The sequence below is a fragment of the Corvus brachyrhynchos genome, unplaced genomic scaffold (genome assembly GCF_000691975.1).
Source record: "Corvus brachyrhynchos isolate BGI_N302 unplaced genomic scaffold, ASM69197v1 scaffold547, whole genome shotgun sequence".
Lineage (NCBI taxonomy): Eukaryota > Metazoa > Chordata > Aves > Passeriformes > Corvidae > Corvus > Corvus brachyrhynchos.
Genome location: NW_008239104.1, coordinates 497,883 through 517,159, shown reverse-complemented (window position 1 = coordinate 517,159; position 19,277 = coordinate 497,883). Strand labels below are relative to the sequence as shown.

Here is a 19,277-nt window from a genome sequence, read left to right as displayed (position 1 = left end):
TCGCTGTCTCCCTTGCTCCTGAGCGGTGTTGGGCCCGCGAGTCCCGCTGTAGAGGAGGAGAGGGCGGGAAGAGCCTCAGCCCGTGCCAGCCTTCGCCTCCGCGCCCTGCCGGGCCGTGTGCCCGGCCGCCCGGCTGCGGGGAGATGCGTGGCTGGGACGACCTCTACCCTCTCCCAGTGCCGCCCTCCTGGGTGCCGGGGGCTGCCGTCGGGATTCTTTCCCTGCACTTCCTCCAGAAACTCCTCTTCCCCTACTTCTGGGCCGACCTGAGGTACCTACTCAAAGTGTTCACCTATGGGCTGAGAGTGGAGATGTACCGGCTGCAAGGGAGGGTTGTCACCGTCCTGGACAAGTTTGTGAAGCTGGCAGAGAAGCAGCCCCACAAACCGTTCCTCATCTACGAGGGGACTGTTCACACCTACCGGGATGTGGACCGAAGGAGTAACAGGATAGCGCAGGTCTTTCTGCAGCACGAGGCTCTGAAGAAGGGAGACACGGTGGCCTTGCTGATGGGGAATGAGCCCGACTTCATCCACGTGTGGTTCGGACTGGCCAAGTTGGGCTGTGTGGTGGCGTTCCTCAACTTCAATGTCCGCTTCAGATCTCTCCTGCACTGTGTCAGTAGCTGTGAGCCCAAGATACTGGTTGTGGGAGCAGGTAGGGTATACTCCTCATTCCTATATCCAAAGCTTTTAATGTCACATCTCCCATATGTCTGGCCCTCCAGATCCTTTATTGGAAACCTGATTTACAGATGTTCACAGAATCAAAGAAATACAGGGCTGGAGCAGGCTTCAAGATGATAAAGCTTCAGCCTCTCAGGCAGAATCAGTTTTATCCATGCTTTGTGAAAATCCATTTACCCTTTTCTTAAAAAACGTGTATTGCAGGAGAGTTTTCAACATCTAAGTACAGCCTGTTACCAGTGTTCAGTTGCTTCAGTAGTAGCTTAAAGTGTCTCTGAAAACATTAAAATTACCTATTAAGTATAATTTTCCTTTACTTCTCAAATAGTAAAATTTAATCTTATTTAAGTAATGTACTTTATTCTCTTGTACTATCTCCCCATCTTTCTGCTGATCAAACACACTGTAAAATTGGAAAGTCTAAGCTTGGACTGTACAACCTCTGCTGTTCAGCTGCAGAGGTATGACAGTTTTCCAGGAGTAAAGTTTTGGGAGTAAGGCACATAGGAGGTTGATTCATAAAAACCAACTTACTGTTGGTGTTGGATTGGGGAAGAAATTGCTGTGTTTGAATCCGGATGGTAGTGTGTGTGGTGTAAGTTTCTTGAGTATTACATTTTTATTAAATGCTTCAAAAGAATTTAAAATATTGTTGTAGGCATCCTGGGCATTGGACGTTCAAATTTGGCTTCAATTAGATAGATGTGTAAACTGAAGACAGATCCAAAACATAAACTTGCCATAGCATTTATGATCAAATGAAAATGAACCTGCAGTGCTCACCAATCACACAGAACCTTGACACTTGGTTGGAGGAAAATGTATCAAAATATTGCATACTAATGTAATCCCATCTCTCTAAAATTAATGTTTCAAGTTTACTTTGCCTTTTTCTGTTGCACACCTTCTTGATTTTACTCCTGTTACACAAGTTGTGGGGTTTTGTACCCATGATACCTAAATGACGGAATTTCCTTCCTTCTGTTTTCTGCTGCTGTGAATTTGTGTTTTAAAAAATGCATTTAAGATTTTTCCCTTGCATATTTTTAAATTATAAATCTTGTCATTCTGATTCTATATGGTTTGCTGGTTTAAGATGCTTGGTAATTAAAACAAGCCAATTTAAATATAATCCAAATACATGATAACAAGACTTCTGAACTGACAGCTTTTCATTTTGCCCTCTTACTTAATTTTTTTAAAAAATCTTGTTTAAGCCCCTTCTTATGAATATGTACTTTTGAGTGTATGGATTGAGGAAGGGAATTAATGTTCAGGAACTTCGTGCTCATTGACTGTGGCTAGGGAGAAACTGTGGATCAAAGCTTGTATCTAAGAGAAGTTTTTATTTAAATTAGAGGTAACTAATGGATGAAAAAAGCATCTGCAGAGCAGGGCAAGGAACTGTGTTTCTCCACTCTTAATTTTCTACCAGCAGCTGACAGTAAGAGCAACCATGTTGAACTAGGTTCTTTTGGGAGTCTGCCTCTGCTCACAAGAGGTGTGGGCAGACAGATGGTACAACAGAGATACCAACAAATTAGTCTCTCAGTTGTTGTTCTATATTTTGGACTTCTTACTTTATTAGTGACTTTTAGTGTCTGGTTTAAGTCTGTCAGTCCCATGAGCCTTCTCAGTACTTTTCTTCAGGACTTAGAGGCTCTTTTTATCTCTATCTGTGAAAGAAGTTAAAGTTGCTAGGTCCTCAGCTATTGACCACCTCATATGGGAGCCTCTCCAAAGGAGTATAGATTTAGGAAATGAAAGTTTGTACTTAGTCCAGTGACTGTGAGGCCTAACTCACACCACTCTTGAAAGAAACATATTGTAACTAATTATTGTAGATAGTAATTTCCCCGTAATGTTTATAAAAATTGCAGAGCAATGTTTAATACTGGGGTTACGCAGTCAGTTTCATAATTCTTAGAGGGCTATTAAACATCTTTTCATCCAATGTTAGTGTGAGTTTCAAGGGATTCTTCCTCATCAATAGACATGAGTTGTGCATTTTCCTATTGTGGCATCATTTTCACAGGAGTGTGGATAGTTTGAATGTAGTATTTTTTTCCCAAAGTATTTACACTAAAACCAATCAACTTGTTGTCTAATATCTATCATTGCCATAGACAGGCATCGTGTTTGGCAATTAAGATTGTTTTTTTTAAATCAGAGAATAGTGTGTAATGGCAGTATTTCTGGATAGTGAAATTCTTTTAAAAAATATGCGCGTTTTTCACCCCTACACAAAGAAATACAGGTTAACTTGGCAATTCTGTTTCTTGCAATAGTTACAAACTAGATCTTCAGTGTTTTGGATGACCTTTGATCTTATTCACAGACTGCAGCACAGAAGATATTATCCCCTTAACAATTTGACTGCCTGTGCTCAGCAAGACCAAATTTGCTCTTGAAATTCTTGTCTGTAATAGCACATTAGAACAGGAACTTGTATAGTGGTTCTACTGTTTTATCATGCTGTGTACCTAGTTAATAGTAAGGTTTCATTTATGCTGAAGGGAATCTTCTACCTTTGGCTGCTATCTGAAGCAATTCCCACAGATAATTGTTTATGGCTGAATCTTCCCTGCTCCCAGTGATGTAGTGTAGCTACATCCCAGTAAATGATGATGTAGCCTCCCTTTGTGTGAGATGATTGCATCTTGAAGCTTTTTTTGTACCTAATTTTCAAAAATGCTTTTATTTTTTACAAATGCGATACCTCCAAACAAATAGGCTGGATACTATTTATGGTTGCGTTTTCTTCCATACCTTGTTCCATTTTTTCATAGGGCCTCTTGTAAAAGATCACTCTCATGTGCCATTTTTTACTCCTCGCTTTTGTTGTGTGCCTGCATATTTTTCAGACATTGTGGTTTGGTAACCTCGTCCAGTTAGTATCATCTTGTCTTTGCTTCAGCACTTGGATTCAGACTTTCTTCTGGTCTGACAATTCTCTCATACTCTGATTCCTTTTTTTTAGTTCAGAGTGTTTCAGTAGTATTTAAGTTTTGTGGGTTTGATTTTGCCTTTATGTATTCTATGAACCCAGCAATTGAATGTTTTATTCTTAAGTTTCAGATATAAAAACTTCATTATTTCTTCCTCTTGTTGATTTCTTATATGAAATGACTATCTCTAACAGTCTGATTTTTTTTTTTTCTATGACACTGATGCTCTTTCAATTCATTTAGTGCAATCAAGTAAATTTTTTGTCTTCTCATCCAGGCTCTGGTTAAATGGCAAATACAGATTCTGATTTGCCAGTATTTACTCTTTCTGTTCTTTTCCAGTAATTCCACTTTCCCTTGTGTCAGAGAGAGAGTTTTTTACTTTAACTATCCTCATTTGTCTGCTGTGTTCCCCAAGTATTTAGCTCTTGCTTTAATGTGTTACTTAACTTCTCACACTTGATTCCCAGAAACACTGTCTCCCACCACTTCCATTTTGGAGACTGTTTCTTGAAAGAGATTTAAAAGCTGGAGTTTAAAACTTCATTTTTAATAAAACAGTAGTTAACTAACTTGTAAGTTAATGAGGAACTTGTAAAAGAGAAAGGAAGAAATGTATGCTCTGCTCTTTCTAAAGGTGTTCATTCTTACTACATTTGTTACCAGATTATGTCACCCTTAGTTGTTTAAAAGCTGCTGGTTAAACAGAGGAGGTAAGGTGCTGCTTAAAATGAAGATATCTTTTAAGGAACTATGTCCTTTCTGGGGAATATATATTTCTATTGACTGAAGTCTTGCTTGAAGAAGGGATTGCATTGCAATCCCTTTTGTATCATTCTATCTATTACAGTGTAACAGCAATACTACTATTTTTTTACAGTAGTACAGTACTGCAGTACTACTAAACAACACTTGCAGTCCAGTGCGCTACCAGAAATGCACAAATGGAATTTATTTGCCGGGGCATCTCTAGTCTGTTCCTACTGGGAAGAGTTCAGCTCAGAGTAGGACATCACAGATTGCCATCATGACTTCTGATGCAAGGATTCAGGTGTTAAAGGATTGCTTTCTGAACTGCATGAGATTGATTTACATGAGTCCTGATAACAAAGCCTATTAAGGGAGTGTACATGCTGCGTGGACACGTGTGGGCAGTCTGCTCTATGTGGCTCTGCTTGAGCAGGGAGATCAGACCAAGATGACCTCCAGAGACCCCTTCTATTCACAGCCATCTTGTGATTTTGCAGTTCTGTGCAGAGGTAGGTCTCCCAGTTGTATTGCAGTTTTCTGGCTAGGATTCTTTACTCTTGAGGCACTAGCAGTGCTTTCTGCCTCTGCTAAGTGTATTCTGAACTAGACAGAAGCATGTCTAAATCCTGGAGAAGGAGAGTAAACAAAGTATTTTTTGGTATTTGTAAATTAAGGTCATATGATGTTATGTACAAGTAGAAGTCTCATCTCTCATGTTAGTCACTGAATGAAAAAAAAGAATGGATTCTATCACAACTGCCTTTTCTTATCCATTTGGAATAAAGAGCTATTTAAACCTAAACATTTAAGACAAGGGGACCATAGAAGACATGTGGAAGACACCCTTACCGTCTCTATTAGACACCATATCTCTTTGATCACTTGCTCTTACTTAGTCTCTGTCTTGTCCCAGATGGTCTTTGAGTGGAAAAAAGAGCCAACTGTGATTTGCAAGGTGGTTTATGTTTTATTACCTTTACTGCCTTCAATGATGCTTCAAGATACCAACACTGATCCTGAGCCACAGCTGACTTTTCTACTATTATTACTTTGTGAGAAGCCATGCCCAGTCACTTGGGGGATCAAGTACAAGTGGCAACTATTTTCTGAGGCCAGACAGTGTGGGGAAGAGTTTGGACTTGATATAACTTCCTGAGCATATCAGCCAGGGTACACATCAAAATTATGTAAGAACTGTTTCATAGAGTTTTCTTTCTTAGTAACTTTCTGTTCGGTACAAGCTGATCTCATAATCTAATGTATTCCTTTCATCAGTGTGGGATTGCATCCTTGCCAGCAGCCTGCATGATTTCTTTGCTAGAAAAGAACATAAGAAACCTTTGTGCAACTGGAAGCCTGGGACAGTAATTCAAAATATATTTTCCTTGCTTTCTCAAAAGATGTAACATGGTTATGTATTCATGTGAATATAAAGTAACAGTTTCAAAACTTTTTTGAATAATGCTTTAAAAGTAAGAGGACAAGAAAAGCAAACAAAAGTGGGAAAAATGTATCTATCCTGATCAATTCCAGATATTTTTTCCCAGTATAAGCCAAATAATTAGCAAATGGTGGACATTTGTATGCAAACAATGTAAACAACACAAACGGAACTTGCCAAATTTTATATGAGCAGACATTTCTCCCAAAACAAGTAACCCAAAATCTGAATATACTTTCATAAAAAGTAAACAAGTACTTGAGAGAAACTCCAAGTTTACATAGCCGAGTTGCTTTACTGTAATTGCTTTTCTATATGAAGTGCACATACAAGGTAGCTCTAGAAATATTCAAATTATAGCCCTTCTCAGAGGGCTGTGTCTTCCTGACACGTGGAAAAGGTGATATGTAAAGACTAGACAGCCCTACACAATGTCTGGCACAGAAGTTTTCTGTTTGGGGAACAAAATGTTAGTTGACTATCATTAGAATTATTATTTGGAAATAATGTTAGTACAATTGAGAGTCATCTACAAACACCTCATCTCCTGTGTGTTCCAGAAGTAACTTTCAGTTTCTGGCCCTTTGAATACAGCTGTTTTAAATTACCTTTTTTTATTCAGGAAATAATTTATTGTTTCTGCTGTTCTCTGCTATCTACTGAGAAGTTTCTTTCATGGCAACGTTTAATTACAAGCTGTTCACATATTGTTCCAACTACTAGATTCCTGAGCATAGAAGAAAAATTATGCTGTGTAATCATTTAGTAGTTCAATAGTAGTAAAAAACTCCAGAGCCATTTGTTTTAAGAGGGAGTGTTTAGAGAAACAGTAAACAACATGTATGTTTAATCTGAAGATTAATCTTAACTTCTTTGGGTAAATATGTTTCAGTCTACTGAAAGGGAGCTGTGTGCTCATGTAATTCTTGAATCTTAAATGATGATGTGTCTGCAGGGTTGAGATTAGTAGTTGCCATATTTCTTCCTTTGATGCGAGAAAAGGGGAAAAAATAAAAAGAAGAGGCAAGTCCTCTTCTTTTTGACAGACTTGCATTGTAGATGGAGCCAGTGCATTAATAAAGAATGACAGAGAATGCCATATTCTCCTACTACTTTTGAGAACAGAAATAGAGTTCCAGCTGCTTTTAACACCTCTGTTTCTTTTGCTGGGTTCTCAGTCTAACTTGCACCTACACAAGCTATCCTTAGTGTATTTGAGAGACATATATGCATAATAGGAGGGAAAAAATCAGTATAAGAAGGTAATATGTATATAGTTGTTCTATCACACTTGATTTATGAATAGGTGTTAGAAGTAGTACAGTTGTATTTTTCTGTTTATTGCTTGAAAAATATACCATAATTCTATTATACAACAGCAAGACAGAATTAATATGCCAATGAACCTTGACATTCATGGCATCAGGTTTCCTGCAGTTAATACTACTGTTCTTAACATTGTTTTTTATTCACATTTTTTCGCTCTGTTGCTATCTATAATGGGGCGGTACTCCAGTGATTCAAACAGGAGGCTATCCATCTTTCAGATTTATAAAATTGTTTGGGTGATTCTTTCCTGGAATCATTCTGCAGTAAAAAAAAGTTTGAACAAAAATTTTTGGTGTTACGCTACACCAGATCTATTTGCTAAATGTTCATAAAGTACATAAAACTTGTACTCTGTAGGCTTTAGGTATATAAAACATGTTTAGTTGGCGGTAGTAGGCTATATATCTGCAATAACAATACAGATTAGTATGTTATTAATCAGAATAACTACATCAGTCTGTCATTAGGAAAGGAGTTTTCTGAAAGATTAAAAATACTCAGTTGTTTTGATGTAAAATTTATGCATACAGTATAATATTTGTGAAATGAGTTAGGATTTGACACCAGGATTTCAAATGCTGACTCTGGCAATGCCTCATTGTGAGGTTCTGGGTAAGTCATGTCAACTTTGTTTGTTTATTCATCTATAAAAACTGAGATAATAAAATAAATTTATACCCACAGGAATATTTGCAAGATTAATTATTTAGACTGAGATGTATCAAATTACTTAAGTGTAAATGAGTTCTGCTGAAAGCAGTATTGCTCTTGTTCTTGATGTGTTTCCTGGATTAGTACTTTAATGACTGTGCAGTCTTCTGAGAAAGAGATGTTGTAAAAATGCTTCAAAATATCAATACCAAATGCATTATTTAAGGACTGGCCTCTATATATATTTTCTCTTTGTATTTAGTCTGGGAATCTCTCTCATTGTTTCTTTCCTGATAAGCCAACAAAATAAACCTCAGCTAAATTGCTGTTTGTTTTTAAATTTGTCACTTCTGTGCTTTTGAAAAAACCCCAACTTCTGAATGGGAGGTTGCTGTTGAGGGCATCCAAGGAAACCTGTACTGTAATTACCACTTATGTATGTATTTGTGTTGCATTTTCAATGGATTTCTTCAAGATTTATTTGAAGTTGAAATTTAACCACACTTCATTCTGGTCTTAGCAATGACTAAGGGTTACCTGAAATCATGTGGGGAATAGGAACTAGTAATCAAGACTCACAAGTTTGCCTTGAGAGCAAGTTGACAATTTGACTATGTGGTATCAGCAGTATTTTTAGCACATTATATCCTGTTTTCAGTAAATTTTCATTCTAGTCCATTGTTATTTTACTTAATCTCTTTATATCCATGGAGGTGACTTGCATTTCTCTTTCTATTATAAAAAGTAAAACTTCAAGAGGAAAAATACTTTATTCTCTAGTTTTGTGAAGACGTAAGTAACACTATTTCACGTTAATTTTTAAGATTTGCTTGGGACATTAGAAGAAATTCTTCCTAAACTTCAGAAAGATGTTAGTGTTTGGATTATGGCCAAAGACTCCACGTTTCCAAGTGTGCATACCCTTTTAGACAAAATAGAAACTGCATCTGAAGACCCTGTTCCAGTTAATCGATGCTCTGCCAACAACCTCAAGTCAGCTGTTCTATACATTTTTACTTCGGGAACAACAGGTACAGGTCTGCTAAAGAGTCTTTGTTTTCCTTCAGCTTTCATCTAGAAACTTGATTTTTCTGAAACTCTAATATCTCAATAGCAAAATGTCACATTTCTCATCTAGAAGCATTGTTATAGAAAACCACATGTATTTCTTGTAAGTAACTTTTTCTGTTTGGTGGTTTACAAGTTCCTCTTCTTTATTTTCTCTTGTCACACTGTACAAATACTATGAGAGTCTTTACCTCTCATTACTTCACAGCTAAGGCATTTATGAAACACTGCTTTTTTGGTCAGTTTACAACCATAATAGATAGTATTTTGTGACCATGTAACGCTGCCTAGCTAAAATTATTAAGATTTTACCTAGAACTTTAAAAAACAATCTTGAAACAAGGAAATAGACATTTGTTTTTCTTTCATTAATTCATGGTTTATGCATGTCACTGTAGAGACAGAAAAGAGCATTATGTTACTAGCCTTTTAGTTTAGAAACAGATGTCTGAATTGTGCTCCAGCAGCTAAAAAGCTAAGACTTAAAAAAACCTGATCACTGGCATGAAAGGCAGCATTATGTTTTTAAGATGAGTAGATTGGCATTCTCATTCAGTTGAACACAACAGTTTTAGTCACATGAAGATTGAAAATGTGTATGTGGTTTGAGGCTTTGCTCCTTCATACAAATAATAATTCAGTTTATTTGCTTCAGGTTCTCAAGAAAAATTAGGAAATAAGAACATCAGTCTCCAGTAAAAAAGTTAAGTTATAAATATTGTCAAGAGATGAGGTTTTGTTTGTAATATTGCTAATAGAAATATGGTTGAGCTTGCTTGTTAAGAGTTGGGAGTTGAATTTAGCTAAAAAATATTACAGAGTTGTCCAGGTGGAATGATTTTGTTCTTACAATGCAATCAGAATATCTGTGTGATATCTCAAATTTCAGTTATGTAGAATTCAAAATATATATTTTTGAGACGTAGTATATAATACATTAATTTACATTGAATTTCTATTATATACTACGTAACTAAAACAGTAAGATTTGTTTAGTCTGAAGAGTATTGAATAACTAATTCTGAGTAACTGAGCATTTTCTCATGTTTTGATAACCCAGTGATTAAAAAACTAGTTAAAACTAGCTAAACTTAGTTAAAAGGAGTATTTTGCACAGTCTATAGTAGTCCCTCTGTAAAGGCAGAAACAAAAACCCCAAGACTGAAAACTTCTTGCTGTAAGCAGTTCATTGGCAACACAGGTGTATTCCCTTTTCTCTTTAGGGTAGAAAAGTGGGGTAGCTAGTGGAGTAGCCTTGAGGTGTAGCTAGACTCTCCACAGATTACACTTTCAGCTCTAGCTAAGTCTTCAAGTGAACGATAGCTTTACTAGAATAGGTGAGAAAACTTTATGAAACATTACATTTCTGAAAAATTGAACAGTTCTCACTGTTCATCATCAGCCTGACTCAGACTGAAATTTGTGTGTTTGAGAACATATATAATGCAAGATCACATCCCCTACTCAAATTAATAGGTACCAGAGTAGTAGCCCAAGAAGCCCTTGCATGTGAGTCTGCGTGTTGCTGAAGAGAAATGTTGTCCTGAACCTGAAGAAACTCATTCAGAAAAACCTAGCTGACATGGTCTTTTCACTGTTTTTTTTTTTAATTAATTCCTCGTAGTCTTCATAGAGCTCTAAAGCAAATTGAAAGATTCTTACACAAGCACCTGCTGTGTGTTCCACTCCATGTAGATCCCATACCTTTCTTATTTATCTTACAGTCACTGTGACTCTTGCCGTAACAAGACCTGGTGTGATGCCTCTTTATGTTAAAAGAAGTCCATATGTAGAGTAAATGTTTTTGTCCCTTCTTACACTATATAATTTGATAGCAGGCAAGCCACTGAGTTTCTTCTTATTTCCACTTACATGAGTGGATGTGACATCAAACTAAATAGCAAAGAGATGAGGTTACAAACTGGCTAATCTTTATGTGTGCAGAAACATGCAATATTCTATTAAACAGCCAGTTGTCCATTTATGGCCATCTGAAAAGACAGCTGACAATTTGGTTACAGAAGAAAGAAATTGATTCTTTTATGATTTTAGAGACTTTATACAGGGATTCTCTTTAAGAGAAGCCTTAATGCATTATTTTGTTGTTATTACAGGTCTTCCAAAGGCAGCAGTCATTAGTCATTTGCAGATTCTTAAAGGAGCTGCTGGACTGTGGGCTTTTGGTGCTACTTCAGAAGACATCGTTTATATTACTCTGCCTCTTTATCACAGTGCAGCTTCTCTTCTTGGCATTGGTGGATGCATTGAACTGGGTAAGGCTTGTTTGATTTTGTTGTTAATAGAGAATTAATTATTATAAAAATGTATAAAACACACTTAGGTTCACTACCCCTAGGGAAAGTAATGCTTCGCTCAAATGAGTCTTTTTTGGAATAGCTGTGTATTTTGGGGAGAGGGGGAGTTTTGTAATAACAAAGGATCTCTATAAGCTCTCTTTGTGGAGAAGAATTAGTTAACATAATTTGTGTCACAAATATTTTAACTTTTTAGGTAAAAAGGAGCTTAAGGACATACGCAATATTTTGGCAGTGTGTATGGTGCATTAGTATATGTACAGGCTAAGCATAGTACAGTAGAAGAGACTTAAAATGTATTTTGGTGAACTTAAAATATTGACAAAGACATTTATAGTAAACAATCAGCTTTTCCATGTATTTTTAAACCATATAGAACCTTTTTCCATTTAATTTTTGTACTGTTTTTACACTGACAATAAAACACATCTATTAATGAAATCAGGTAGGTGTACTCCCTGACTGTCTTATAAAAGATTTATTTGGAACTCCATGGCAAATATTTTCTGTTTCCTTAGGCATCAAGTACAAGTCAGAGCAAGGGAAAGATCATTGTACCCCATAGTTCTCTGAACGAGGCTGTCTTAGTTCCTCAAATGTTCTGTTTTATAGCTAAGCTGCCGCACAGAGAAATTGCTTAATTTCCTTTTCCTTACTTTTTCCATAAAGGTGCAACCTGTGTGTTAAAAAAGAAGTTCTCAGCCAGTCAGTTTTGGAGTGACTGCAGAAGGTACAACGTGACTGTCATCCAGTACATTGGAGAACTTTGCCGTTACCTTTGCAATCAGCCAGTGGTAAGTGGAATCACAGTGATACCTATTTGTCTGTCAGTGCACTTATTATTCTTAATGTGGGTATGTTAAAAGGGAAATTGAACTGTGTTGGGCATGTCATTCTGCCCTTCTTTTTATGTGAGGTTCTGCAAATATTTGGTGATATGTAGACGCTTAATAAAAATAATGGTTTGAATCATGAAGAGCTAAAAGTATTATAAGGAACGACTTTGAGACTAAAAACTGGCTCAGTATCATTTGATGAAAAAATACTATTTCATGGAATTTCACAAGGTAAGTTCAGAAAACCAGGATTACCATTTGATGACTTTTCTGAATTATCAAAACTTGTTTTCTTGGCATCTGAGCATGTCATTTTAAAAAACGACTTTGCACAATTATCATTAAAAACAGCTTTTGTTTAAAATATTAAATAAAAATAAATAAAAACCTCCAAGTGCCTGTATAACATTAAGCAAAAAGAAAATATCCTCTTTTAATTTAACAAAATATTCAGGATGACAGAAAGAATTTTGTGAAAATATATAGAAGTTGGATGTAATGCAACTGTTATCTCTTTGAAAAGCCTCCCTTTGCCACGATCATAATTCCATTTTGTTATTTAAAAAAAATAATCCGTGGTTTATCTCCTTTTCAGTGAATTTTATTAAAATTTCTCATCCCTTAGAAAAAGGTATCAGTAACTCAAAGTATTTAGTCTGAAAATTATTAACATCCTCCTTAAGCAGTATTCTAAAATAAGAGAATGCAAATTAGTCTTGTTTTCCAACAGAATAATAATTTGCATTAATATCTCGAGTTGCTGACCAAAGAATGGAAAAGGTCATTGGATTGCTATTCCCTTAGGAAATTTTTCAAAAGTATGTTTAAGCAATGTAGTTGTGGGTCATAGATCCTACTGCACTATCCATGCATGCCTCAATAAAGAGGATGTTCTTGAATTAAAGGGAGCATGGCTGATGGCCCAGTGAAGGCCACTGGCAGTGATGAAGAAACAGAATAGTGGTAACTTCTCTATCTGATTTTTTTTTTTTGTTATGTTTTGGGGTTTTGTTTATTTTTAATTTTTATTTGTTTGGGGGATTTTAACTTTATAGTAAAATATACAAAAAATTACTGAATAACAAAAAATCAAATTATAGATCATAAGAAAAGTCAAGGCATAGGAGAGGCATAGTTTTTATAAATTGTGATTCTTTCCTCATTGTAGGCTAACTTGATTTTCGCAAAGTCATTTCCCTTCTCTCCAAAACTTCACAATTTTTGCCATGTTCGCAGTCTGAGATATTAATTGTTCCCCTTTTCAGTTCCCTTACTTTACAGGGAGAGCATGGCTTTTTTTCCCCACTCCTTTTTATCTTAAAGCAAGAATTATAGATTAATATACTTAATTTCTGAAACAAACTCTTCCATTTTTAAATCCTTACCAAGCCACCATGAAGTTAAGGCAATTTTAAATTGTGCAAATAAAAGTAATTTATACCATCCTTAACTATTTATATAGTTATACAATGGTTATACAATCATTAACTATTCATTAACTGTATAACTGTTCTCTTTGTTAATTTACGTGCATACTCTGTAGGAGCTGGCATGTCTAAACTCTTCTGTGAGGCTTCTGTTTTGCTTGCTTGCTAAGCCTTCTCCAGAAAAACTAAAATTATAAAACAGATTGGTTTGACAGCTAGGTACTTTAAGAAAAATATTAAGTATTTGTCATGTTAAAACTGGCAGAGAAACATGTTCACACAAGTAAGTGGAAGGTTTTATGATATGTTATGCAATGCACTCTTAGTTTTCAAGTAAGTAAAATAATTTCCTAAGTTGATTTCTCTATTTAAGTTTCATTAATGTCGAAGTACTATATATGCTAGCAGCTTGAGAAATATATGGCAAGTTTAAAGTTCTTTGAAGATACTTTGTGGGCAGTGTTCTCAAGATTAGAGTGCTACAAAGCCCTTCTAATCAACATAGATTGAAACCATAGTGAGTACCTTATTTTCTTAATTTGTTTCTTTAACACTGAACTTGAAATAAATGGTATATTGCTTACAGCTGGAGTCCACACTGTGGCCTCTTATTTCATAAATTTTGAATTGAACTTTGGGCAAGTCTCTGTGGTAGCATATTGACTCTTGGCTGAGCTTTCCTTACTGGTTTTGTCTTATTTGGTCATTCTGCCTCCCACTCACATCTGCAACAGCTCTTGAAGACTCTTGCAGTAGGATTTTTCTGAGGTTATTCTGCATCCAGTTTGGTTTAGTAATCTGTTGTCTGGAAAGAACATTAGTTAGAAAAGGAAGTTGCCTTTTTCCTTAGGTAAAAGTACAAAAAGACCTGGCATTATGTGACATTCATAGAATTTGCTGGGCTTTTAAGTGAGCAGTCCTCATGCCTACCCTCTTCCAAACACTTTTTCTCCAGTGTTTTGAATATAGTGAACATACAATGGCCAGCATTGATGGCTAATAGCCATCAGTAGCTACAAAATGGGTCCTGCTCTAAGCTACTACCGTGACTACACAAGTGAAAAAGAATATTCAGAAAACTGATAAATTGGTCTTGCTGGCTGACTTTGCTCAAAGTCTCTATTAACAGTGATCTGCAAAGCTACAAGAGTATGGCATAGCAAAGCTCCCTGTATCCTCTTCTTAGCAAAAGCCTTGGAAAGCCTTCTCTACTAATCTGTGGATATGTTTTCCTAGAGGCTTGCAACTAATTTAAATTTTAACATCTGAACTGTAAATTAAATCTTCCAAAGGCATTTGCAGATTTATTTCAAATTTGACGTAATGATCTATTTAATAATGCATTGCATCCTGAGGCTTTTGGAAAGATAGGAATGATAATGCAGCATCTCTTTCCTGCTCTTCTGTGGAGAAGACCTGAATCCTGAAATGTGTTACAAACAGAGTGTAGAAATCAGTTTCCTCAATCGTTATGTCCTGTTTTCTACTTTCATAAGCTGTGATGCAGTATGACAGTATTTGTATGATTTGTGATACCTTATGTGAAATAGGTGAACTCTCTATTAAAACCAGTTCATTTCTACTTGTATTCAAAGTCTGTTTCACAAGGAATTGTATAATTGCTTAGAATTTCCCATTTAATATGTGTCCTGGTTTATGTCCACTTGGTATTGAGACAGTGTTATCCTCCAGCATCAGTAACAATTCTTATTTCCTTGGGGTTACCTAAGAGTATAAGACCATGTATATCAGCTTTCAGACTTTGTTTTGTTAAGCTGAGGCAAGACAATCTCTCTACTAGATACAGTTTGGCCAAGGGATCCCATCTTTGGATGGGATTAAGCTCTCTTAAGTGACTTAAGATGCTTAGAGATTTCTTTTGTTAAAACTCTTCTGTGTTAGGACAATAGTAGTTTAGAAGGAGAAAACAAGGAATTCAATTACTGGGATAAGGAAACAGAATGAATATCTATATCCCTGCAGTTGACTCAAGTTTGTGGAAAGGGGTGTAAGAATGGGGTTTATGTAGTTGGACAGCACTAGTCGCTCACCTAGAAGCAGTCTTCCTTAAAGGAAGGCAATTTAATAGTCACGTAAGCAAGGAAAAATTAGTCAGCAGACACTTTCCTACAATTCAGATTTTACTTGTAATTACATTTTATTCCCCATTAAAGTTTAGCTCAATTTATGTTCAGTATTGGAAATTGTTCTTTTTAATATCCTTAAAATGTAGAGTGGAAATTTGTCAAGCCCCTTGCAAGTTTTTGGCATAAAGATTTTATTGCATTCCCCAAACCAGTAACGTGACACAGTTACAAACAACCACATCTCTACCTTCCATGAGAAGGCTCCTAAGAATTTTTACATGTCATTAAAATTTGATTTACAGGGGGAATTTTGCAATTTATTTATTCTTCTACTGACCTATCCTTTAAAAAAAAATTGAAACCATTTGCATGTGTCATAAGACATCATTCTTAATCCAAGGTGTTGCTGATTTACTGCAGTATTAACAGTGCCTAAAATGAAATTGAACACTGTTTTTACATACTGTTAGAGAAAATAGAACTTTTAGACTAAGAGCATATCCAGCACATCTGAGATTGAAGCTTAGAAAAGGCCATGAGATTTGGAAGCTTGTATTTTTTCCCTCTAGACTGTATCAATTGATCTTATAAAAACCAGATTGTATGTCACAGCAAACTTTGTGCTTTCAACTGCCATACCTACAACAACAGTATTATTTTTAAAAAGTGGCTTTATAAATACATTATAAACCCACCTATTTTTCCTACTGCCTTTTGATACTTATATGTACTGGCATACCTCTCTTGGTATCATCCACAGATGATCCTGTGTCTGTTTTCTCATTCTCCCCACTAATAATGGTAGAGGTTTTCAGACCTTCTTTGTGGAAAATGTCTTCTGTAATGCCTTAGGAAGCATTAGTTCTTCATATGCAAAACAGCACTGAAGGCTAGTTACAATGTCAACTACTGGTTCTGGCATGGTGGATCAAGACTTTTCTGAGTGTTTAAAAGGTCGTACAACTTGACCAGTTTCTCTTCTTCCAGCTTTCAGTTTTTCGTAGACTCATCTTTTGGGTTAAACTAGTGGAGTCATGCAGAAAACGTCCTTATATTAAAGCCTGGAAATCACAGTCATGCTTTCACAAAGGGAAGCTTCATATTCCTCACAGAATACTGTGTGCAACATGCATCGCAAGAAATAATCTGTGTGTGCTTTAATTCTCTGAACTGATCTTTGAGAAGTTGTCTGTAATTTGTTTTGACTAGTGTGCTCCTGGGGCAACCACCAAAACCAAAACAATCTACTTCATATTACTGGGTGGAACACAGACAAAAGTGACTTTTTTTTTGTTGGTAGATATTTTCTGAGGAAATGGGAGTACAACTAAACAAAACATTTAGAAGAGCTAAATGAAGAAAACTTATTTTAGAATATAATTCTAGTAGATTACCAGGAGATTGATTATTAAAAATGGGGTGAGAATGAGCTTACTATTTAGTATCTCTAGTGAGCTACTAAATAGTAAGCAAGCAGTTTCTGAACTAGAAAGATATGTCCTTTTCCTACTGTTCCTGTTCTTTCTTAAGGTGCATCTCTTCACACCCTTCCTGTTTTCTTTTATTTGTATTTTTAAATTTGGGTATGTGTTCTGCAAAAAATCTAGTTGCAGTTTATAATTATGCATTACTAAATAATGAACATGGATGTGCATCTTGAAAAATGTATTCCATCTATAACAGTAGGATATCTCCCATCTTATTGTCTTCTAAACTACCTGATGCCCCTTTTTCAGGGCTAATGTATCAGTAGAGGAACTGGTGAATGTGTTGTTACATACACACCTTGTAAATACTTGAATGCAAATCCTGAGTCATCTGTCTTATCATATTTTATAATTAACAGATGCATTCTCAGGCCCTGAGATTGCTTTCAATTTCATCAAGGCCATGATACAGAGAGCACTTCATGCCTCCTTTTCCTTGAATTATCTTTGTTTCTCTCCCTTTGGATTTTCCTTATGCAAAAATAATAGAAGTAGGACAATGAACTTGTTTTCTTGTATTTCTTTAAAGCAGCTGCTCAGCACATTTTTTATGTAGCTGCAATTATGAATCCTTCTTGCACCAGTTAGTATACTGTTGATAGCACTCTAAAAGGCATTTACCAACAGCTTAATCATGTAGATAGTCAAAGTGTTTTATTAAGAACACTTAAGGAGAAAAGACTGACAGATGAAAAATCCCAGGTATGTGGTATTTAATGTAATAAGGCAGATCTTGACTTGTCAATTAATTAATATACAAAAGAAACAAGCACACAAGATGGAGACATAGTGTGTCAAACTGATTTATGATGTGTGCAGATGTTTGGTACACAGTTCAAAGATCTTGGCAGAGTGAATGGAAAAGAATTCCAGGTGTATGGTAAGAATGTGCTCTTGCTTATTAATGTATTGATGTCAATAAAAAAGGCATTGAAAAAGTGCTTCACCTTTGCTGTTAGAAATAAGTGGATGTATACTGAACACCCATTTTATTTCAGACTCACTCTGAATTAAGAAAATAAAATCACGGTGCAGGAAAATAAACAGACATTTCTAGAAACCTTGGAAATCTGGTACAACATTCTGTTATTCTAAAATCTCTTGTCCTAACTATCTGTGGAGAGCTATTAATACATTCAGAAACATGAACCGTAATTGAATTATCACCGGATGTGCAATTTGAACTTACTTGAATTTATCTTGTGGTAGCTGACCAGGGGAAGGCACTGAGTGCTTTGTGAATGAGATGCTGTGAGGAAATACAGCTTTTAGTGTAGGAGGTGTTAATTTGGTACTGTGTTTTTGCAGTGGGCTACAAATACACATGCACACAATTTCTGCATGCCAACTGTTGCAGGGCAGCTGGCTGACATGCCACAGTTTGATCAGCTGTCAAGAATGGCACAGGGATAGCAGAGCTTTTCTGCTGGAAGAGAGATGTATTAGGTGACTCCTTGGAATTCCTTCCACTCCTTAGTTATATTTATTGTACCAAAGGGAAGCTGGTTGATGAAATGCCATCTGAATATGGTGGAAATACAAAGCATGACTATTTGGTCTAGTCAGTTTAAAGCATAAGTTTCTGCATATTTGTTTTATTTCTTTTTTCATTAGGACACCCTAAGTGTTTGTCATTCAACCATGTTTTTGTAATTTGTTGGAATTATCATCTCTTTTCCTTTCCTTCTCTTACTTGCAGCATTTTATTTACTGCATAACTATTCAGCCACAGTGCCCATGGATACCAATATGCCTGTCCTAAGAGCTGGACTTTGGCAGTGATACGGACAATAATATATGTGATGATGTTTGATGTTAAAAAGAGGTGACAGATATTAGAATGGCTAACTCACTTTACTGTGGCTCACTTTACATTGAAAGCTAGTTACAGATAAAGCTAAAATGAACTAATATAATATATTAATTAAAAAAATTATAAAAATAGATAAAATATAGCTATATTAATTTACTCGCATGTAAAATGAATGTGAGTAAAACTCACTGCTTGAAGTTTCCCTAATTTTAATAACTTTTTTCATGCTTATTAAACCTGCTGGCAGATTAAATTACACATAATTTTAATTTTTATGGTTGAAAGCCTGTTAAATGCATGACAGTTTTAATGTCTTCACCAGAAAGCCCTGCAGTACTCTTCAGGGAATCTTGTATCAACAGACAAGTACAACTATGGTGAGCTGACTAGATCACAAATAAAGCAGTTGTGGCAATGCAATCTAACAGTGAATCTATCT

General features: G+C 35.9%; 1 protein-coding gene across 2 annotated transcripts in view; it reads left to right on the top strand.

Annotated features, from left to right (window-relative positions):
* Positions 1-6: 6 nt before the first annotated feature.
* Positions 7-19,277, top strand: part of SLC27A6 (solute carrier family 27 member 6) — a 36,873-nt gene continuing 17,602 nt past the window's right edge. The window contains exons 1-4 of one of the 2 annotated variants that reach the window (XM_008637684.2): positions 7-657; positions 8,630-8,836; positions 10,988-11,146; positions 11,858-11,982. In XM_008637684.2, the coding sequence (XP_008635906.1) occupies positions 144-657; positions 8,630-8,836; positions 10,988-11,146; positions 11,858-11,982 (1,005 nt within the window). In that variant the 5' untranslated portion in view covers positions 7-143. The remainder of the gene's footprint in view (positions 658-8,629; positions 8,837-10,987; positions 11,147-11,857; positions 11,983-19,277) is intronic. The other variant, XM_017739358.1, reaches the window with a different exon arrangement.